Below are 7,185 nucleotides of genomic sequence, written 5' to 3'. Positions count from 1 at the left end.
CTTGGCTTTACTTTGAAATGATGATTCTGCTCCTGTTGTCACGTTGCTGAGGGAACCAGGATCTCTCCTCCTCCACAACCACTTAGTTCATGCAGCCAAGTGTGCTCTGAGAACAGCCTCTTCCAAACCAAGGTTTTCATATTAAAATAGTTTATTAATCTGTTACTAAAATAACTTTTTTCCCCCCCACAGAGCTCTAAAGTGCATTATTTATACTCAGGTTGCACTACAAAAATAACATGCTTTGTAAGGACAGGACACCTTTCCTCCTATGTTGTCTGCTTTCCCAGGCAGCAATGCTCAGAGAACTCCCAGTCTCATCCTGCTTTCTGCTTCTCTAAAAACCTGTCCTAAACTCCCTGTCAGGTAAGAGAAAGTTAAAAGGGGAGAAAACTAAGCCTAGGACAGCCTTTTGTCAAGGGGTTAAATGCTCTAAACTGGGATTTTAAATGGAAGTTTTGTGAGCTTGGAGGTGGTGGGATCAATGATGCTGTTACACATCTGGCAGGTTTGAGGTAGGGAGATCTGCAGGTACTTTTACCTTAAAAACCAAGGAAAAAATGATTCTTTGAACTGCTCAGCAGCTCCAGGCACTGCACTGCCCCTGCAGCACGCAGAGGCCTCGAGTGATTCTTGACACATTTATCAGAGTAATGACATGACCACTGATTAATTGTGAAAGTTCCCTTACCTAGACTAAAGAAACTGAAGTTTTTGGCAGACTTCCTGTACACATTCTGCCCAAATTGGCACGACTGGTGTCTCCTGGCTCTGCTTATGACCTTTTCTGCCCACAGTTCTGCAGACAAACTCCTTCCAACCCCTCCACTGAAATGTCTTAAGGACACCTGTGCTTTCCCAGGGCTCCTGTTGGCTGAGGTGTTTTCTGAGTCCTTCTCCCTCAAGTAAGTCAGAACTTTTCTCCTCTTGTTCCACTTCCCATTTGTACAAAGCTCACCCCAGGAAAGGCAGCTTAAAGTGAACATGCAAAGTGCCACAGAAACAACTGGGAGGGGAGAGATGCCTTTGGGCTGGAGTTCAGCCTCCTTCCTGCTCAGGGTCTGTGTGCCAGACACCACAGTGTCTGATGGACACAGCTGGGACAGTGCTGTTCCTTCAGGGATGTGTTTTGGAGCTCCAGGGAAGAGGCAACACAAAACCAACTCAGTTTAGACTTTGCTGAGGTCAGACAGTAGAGTTGACTGCCTGGAGGAAGGGTTGTGATTGAAGCTGCTCCTCAAAGCTTAATTTTAAGAAAGAATTCAATTTTAGTTCATCTCTTTGAGCCCTCTGACACCTCTCCCCACCTCCTTCCAGCGCACAGCCACCATCCCCACTTCCGTTTGGCATCAGTATATAAATAAATTACATTAATTTAATCAAATATAAGACACTTTAAATAAACAAAACGCTCGAGTGCCACCTCTCCAGTCCTTTCCCAGCAGGAACACCGAGTCCCTTGGAGTTCTGCTCTCCCACAACTTGCCCCAAAACCCTCAAGTCTTGACGGGGATGGTTTGCTTGCAGCCAGCAGTGCCTCCCGCCTCGGGCAGCCCCACGGAGTACTCGGTGGTGGCGATGAGCAGCATGTCCAGCGTGGTCTCGGCGCACTTGGCGATGAAGCGGATGAAGGGCCGCACGTCGCCCTCGTTGGCCACCTCCAGCGCGTGGTAATACTCGGCGCGCTGCTCCTTGCGGATGGTGATGGGCGGGTACCCCGCCTGCATCAGGATCAGGTTCATCAGCAGGCGCGACGTGCGCCCGTTGCCGTCCACGAAGGGGTGGATGTAAACCAGCTTGTAGTGCGCCAACGCCGCGAACTCCACGGGGTGCAGGCTCATGGCGTCCTCGGAATTCATCCACTGCACAAACTCCTCCATCTGCTTCTCCACGTCCTGCGGGTGCGGCGGGATGTGGTGGCCCACGAAGACCTGCGTGGCTCGGAAGCGCCCGGCCTCCACGGGGTCGGCGTAGCCCAGCACGCGCCGGTGGATGTCCAGGATGTCCCTGCTGGTGACGGAGCCGATGCGCGACACCAGCGTGGTGTTGACGAACTTGAGGGCGGCGTGCATCCCGATCACCTCGTTCTGCTCCGTCAGGCTCTTGCCGGGAACGGCGTACCTGGTCTCGATGATGTGGCGGATCTCGGACAGCGTCAGCGTGTTCCCCTCGATGGCCACCGTGTGGTAGATGTGGTGGTAGTAGGATTCCTCCATCACCCTGCGCAGGGCGGAGTTCCCTTTGGGAATGGCCATCACCTTCTTGACCTTGCTGTCGATGATGCTGAAATATCTCTGGTCGATCTCCTCCACCAAGGGCAGCGTCCGGCCCCGGTTGCTCAGAGCCTTCTCGTTGTGGGGGGAGATGGTCAGAGCTTTGGAGTACAGGTAGTCAGCCTGGAGGATGTCTTTATCCTCCTCAGAGAAGATCCCAAACTCGTTCAGGGCATCCACGTAATCCGGGTCCATTTTGAGGGCGTACAGGAAGAGTTTGTGGGCCTTCTCCCGCTTCCCTTGGCGCTTCATCTCCAGGGCTTGATTCAGAGCTGCTCTGGCTTCCAACTTCACCTCTGGGATGAAATGGTAACAGATAAAGGGTGGTGAGTTTTACTGGCAACCTCTGGAAATCTGGATTTCATGATCCTTGTGCCTCCCTTCCACCTCAGGATATTCTATGGCAGTCACTGCTCACTGATACAAAAATTGGAACAGAATTTGTGTTCCAGCTTTTTCCAGGTTACAATCCCAGAGGTTTATGCCACGTGTGGCAGGAGGCAGGACCTGTGGGCAGCAGGCTCAACAGGTGGCCACTAAACTGCTTCATGTGGTAGGAAGGTGTGTTTTAAACACGTTCTCTTGGCATTCTTGTAGGTGAAATTATAATGTTAACATTATTGTGTTGGCTGCCAAAAGCACTTCTGTTTTTCCACTGAACTATCCAACTTTTTCCCAGCAGTAAGAGCTTTAATGCAAACAAAGATACAGTGCTGGAATCATAATAATTCCTTTAAGTGTTTTCCTGACTAATATCCTGGCTGACACAGTCCACAGCCTGACATTGCCTGAAAGGCTGTTCTCTGCCAGGCAGGATTTTGGGATTAACGCTGTGTAGCTGAGATTTCTGTGCATTAAATCACCTCTCTGTGTTCCAGTTACCTCCACAGGAGTTACTAGTACTGAAAACACCAGGGAAAACTTTGGAGACACAGAGCAATGCCAGCACAGGGCTCTGGAATGCAGTCAAGGAGCTGGTGAGGGCCTGCCTGACCTCATGGGGATTTACAGCCAGGGTTAATTGCAGTTAATTGCAGTTCCTTACCATCAGGGTACAGTGTCACTCCCATCAGGGGTGCAGGACATGGTCAGGGAGGGGGTGAAGACCTCTGGGTTGGTGTCAGGGTTGGAAGGGCCCTCTGGAAATCTCCCACTCCAAGGCAGGCTCACCTGGAGCAGGTGGGTTTGGAATGTCCCCATGGAGGGAGATTCCACAACTCCTGGGGGAGCTGTCCCAGTGCTCTGCCACCCTCATGGGAAGAGGTTCCTCCTCATATTGAGGTGGAACTTGTTGTGTTTACTGCTCCTTGTCAGCAGGCACCACTGAACAGAGCCTGGCACCATCTTGGCACACGGTTTGAGATGTTTGTATGGACTGATGGGATTCCCTCCAGACTGACCAGGCCAGCTCCTGCAGTCTCTCCTCATCACAAAGATGCTCCAGAATCCAAATCATCTCTGTGGCCTCTGCTGGACCCTCTCCAGCATCTCCCTGACCTGAGGAACTCGGCTGTGCCCACCCAGGACCTCTCACCTGGGGATGCTTTTCCCTTCAGCACCAGCAGCTCCAGCCCCTTGGAGGTGACGCTCAGCTCCGTGCTCTGTCCTGTGAACCTGGTGATTCCCGAGGAGCCCAGTTTGCTCCTCAGGAAGGACAGGCCCTTGAGCACAGCGTGGCACTGGTTGTCCACAGCAGCCAGGGGCAGCAGCAGCATCACCAGGGAGCTCAGGAGCAGCACCAGCACGGCCGCCCAGCGGACACGGAGCCACAGGGACACCCATTGGAGCTCGGGATCCGTCGCCATCGCCACGAGGTTCATCCTGCTTCCAGCACGGACACCTGGAGCATCTCCTTTGCTGCTGCTCCCACCTGGGAACACACAGCTTCAGCCAGAGCTCCGTGGGGTAAGAGTGGGTTTGAGTGCAGGTGATCTGGGTTTGTCACAGCTATTGGGGGCTGTCCTGGGCATCCCCTTCCCTGCTACCCCCAGCACCGTATGGGATGTGCTGTGCATTGCTGTGCCGGCAGCAGCAGGAGGAGCCAGGGATGCCCGGGAGCAGCGTGGGCACCAGGCTGTGCCAGCCGGTTCCGCAGGGGTCACGGAGCATCCCGTCTGCTCCCCACCCTCCTCCCGCCTTGTGACCCCCTCCACCAAGCCACAGATTCCTGCACCGCTCTGGAATCCCTCCCCATCCTCCGCTTCTCCTTCAGCCACCGTTCCCTCCTCAGGGCTCCTCAGGAATCCCCCTCAGCACCCCGGGTCCCCCCGGCTCCTCCCTGCCCGGTACCCCCGGTGCACCCCAGGCCTTCCCCCAGATCCCCTTATCCCCAAGCCCTCCGGTTTTATCCTGGCCCCCTGCCGGGGTTCCCCGTGTCCCCGCTGCCCTGTCCCCCTGGCTGTTGCCCCCATGTCCCCCCGGTCCCCCCTCACCTTTGTCGCCTCCCGCAGCCGCCGCTGCCCACCTGTGCCGGCTCCCGCAGCCCCGCCCCCGGGCCCGCCCCCGCGCGCTCCCATTGGCTGAGCCGCTCCCAAGCTCCTCTCCCATTGGCTGCCGCAGCGGACGCGGCCCTCGCGCTCCTCCCCTCCGCTTCCTGCAGCGACTTCCGGGTAGCGCGGCGCCCCGGGCGAGGGAGAGGCTCGTGGAGGGTGAGCATTGGCGAGAGCGCACGTCAATCATGCGGAGCACAGCCAATGAGAAGGGAGGATGGGGAGTGGGCGGGCCGGGTTGCCATATAAGGGCATTGCGTTCTGTTGCTAGGCGATGGGAGCGCGGCAGGCCCAGCTCGGGGCTCGCTGAGGTTTTAATTCCACTGCATTTAATTTATGGCCATTTCCATGGAAAATCACCTCTTTCTGTTGACACAGAGTTCCCGTCGCCTATCCGTGGCCCTTCTGGAAAAATCTCTTTGTTTTTCGCCTTAAGTAGCAGCGAATTTTGGTGTTCCACACCTGTGCCTCTCCCTCTGCTGAAAGCCAGGAATAGGGAGAAGGTGGTAAAAAGCTGAGGGAAAAGAGAATTGCAGATAATTCCCTCAGAATCAGTAGTTAGCAAGGTGATAAGGTGGTTTTCTACCAGATGCAGCTCATCACTAGGATGGAAAAATAACCTGATTTGTCAGGAATGAATTTATTTAAACTGTATTTCAGAGGGAGCTGAGGGGAGACTTCCACAAATGCACCATACTCAGCATCCCAATCCACATTAGCTTCGTGCTGCCCCCACTCCATCCTGCTTCCTCTGCAAATGGCATTTTCCAGACAAAATCCCCCTTTCCGGGCTTGTTTTCAGCAGGAAAAGCAGGATTCACTCCCTCGGAGCTGCAGCTCCCTCAGAGAGATCCTGGAAGCTTTAGGGTGAGGCTGGGGTTTATTCCTCTCTATCCGAGGTGGAATCCGATGGATTTGGGAGCGGCCGGGTCCCTGCAGCCAGCAGATGGCACTGACTCATCTCTGCTCCATGGAAACATCCCAGCCTGCTGCATTCCCGCTCCACGACCTTCCCACCTTCTGCCTTCGGAGGCAACGATCCTGGAAAACATATTTGGATGTTGAGTAAAGCCCTGGCTTCCTTCTGGAACTGTTTGTGCTGGGATGAAATTTCCTTGTCTGTGCTCTTGGAGATTCCTGGGATCCTGTGTATAACAGCAGCTGAGGCACGGAGCTTGAGCTTCCCAAAGCTTGCACAGTGCTCTGAATGTGAGGCTGATCTTGGGATAATCTTCCCTGGCATCAATTTGGAAGATGTGATCAGGCAGATACATCTTTGTTGTTTCTTTCAGACCTGGGATAGGGATTCTCTGCCCATGGCAGGAATGAGATGATCTGGAAGGTCCCTTCCCACCCAAACCATTCCAAAATTCCATGATGTTTTCCACAGGAGCAGTGGGATCAGGGTGTCCCCATAGAGGGGACATCACATCCTGGAACAGCTCCAATTCCACCCCTTTCCCATCTCCAGGGCTCCAATGTAGGACAAGGAGGGCTAAAACGGGCAGGAGGGTGGGAGTGCTGTGGGAGCAGATTACAAAAGGAGCTATTTTCCCTTTAAGCTTCTCAGCTCGCCCCCTGCTTAGGTCCTGGCAGCTGTCAGAGCTCAGCAGGTGTCCCAGGGAGATTTGGGAGGGCACAGAAGCAGCTTGGCACACTCGGGGGTGGCACTGCTTGTGGATTCCCTGGTGCTGCCAGTGCCACCAGCCATGGGGACAGTGGTGGCCCTGAGCTTTTCTATGCTCAAAGATCCTCTGTGGCCTCAACCTCTTCATTTTCCTGTGTGCTGCTGGATAGAATGGATCCTCTGAAATTCCTCTAAATTAAAATCTGCTTGGATTTCACTTCAACCCCCACCTGTTTAGGTGTGGGAATGGCTGGATCCTCCTGGATTTTTTTTTACCTTGATGATGGTCAGCTCCAGGCTGGAGCCAGCAGGAAATTCCTGTCCTGGGGGAGCAGGATGTCCTGTGGGATGTCCTGGGTGCAGGATAAGGAGTGCCTTGTGCTGTGGAGGGACATTTGTCCTTAAAGGTGGCAGGAGAGGGGATGATGCTTGGTCACCATGGCAACAGCAGTGCAGGGATGCTGAGGACTCAGCTGTGTCCTGGCAGAGCTGCTGGAGGTCTCCTGTCCTCATCCCAGGCTGAATTCCAGCATTTCAGGGGCTGTGGGCTACCTGGAGTGGCTCTGCTCAACCAGGATTTGAAAACAGGAATATTCCTGAAATTCAAGAGATATTTTAAGTTCCTAAATCCCAGGAAGAGAAACAGAAGCTTTGGAGCAGAGGCCTCAGGAACCACCTGCCACTCACATTTTGCTTCTCCATGGATCTGAGTTTCCAAAGGCTCCCAGAGCCTGGGATATGCCAATGACTCTTGGTGTGTGCTGATTGTGATAAATGGGAACCAAAGCAGGTGGAT

At 54.1% G+C, this 7,185-nt stretch overlaps 1 protein-coding gene across 1 annotated transcript; it reads right to left on the bottom strand.

Annotated features, from left to right (window-relative positions):
• Positions 1 to 1,244: 1,244 nt before the first annotated feature.
• On the bottom strand, positions 1,245 to 4,384 carry FICD (FIC domain protein adenylyltransferase). Its single transcript, XM_033075830.2, has 2 exons — positions 3,808 to 4,384; positions 1,245 to 2,569 (listed from the first exon to the last, which is right to left on the bottom strand). Exons 1-2 carry the CDS (start codon positions 4,091 to 4,093, stop codon positions 1,497 to 1,499), a joined length of 1,359 nt encoding a protein of 452 aa, XP_032931721.1. The 5' UTR covers positions 4,094 to 4,384; the 3' UTR covers positions 1,245 to 1,496.
• Between the last annotated feature and the right edge of the window lie 2,801 nt (positions 4,385 to 7,185).

Source organism: Catharus ustulatus, chromosome 18 (genome assembly GCF_009819885.2).
Source record: "Catharus ustulatus isolate bCatUst1 chromosome 18, bCatUst1.pri.v2, whole genome shotgun sequence".
Lineage (NCBI taxonomy): Eukaryota > Metazoa > Chordata > Aves > Passeriformes > Turdidae > Catharus > Catharus ustulatus.
Note: the sequence above shows the minus strand (reverse complement) of the source record. Positions and strands in the feature narration are given on the sequence as shown.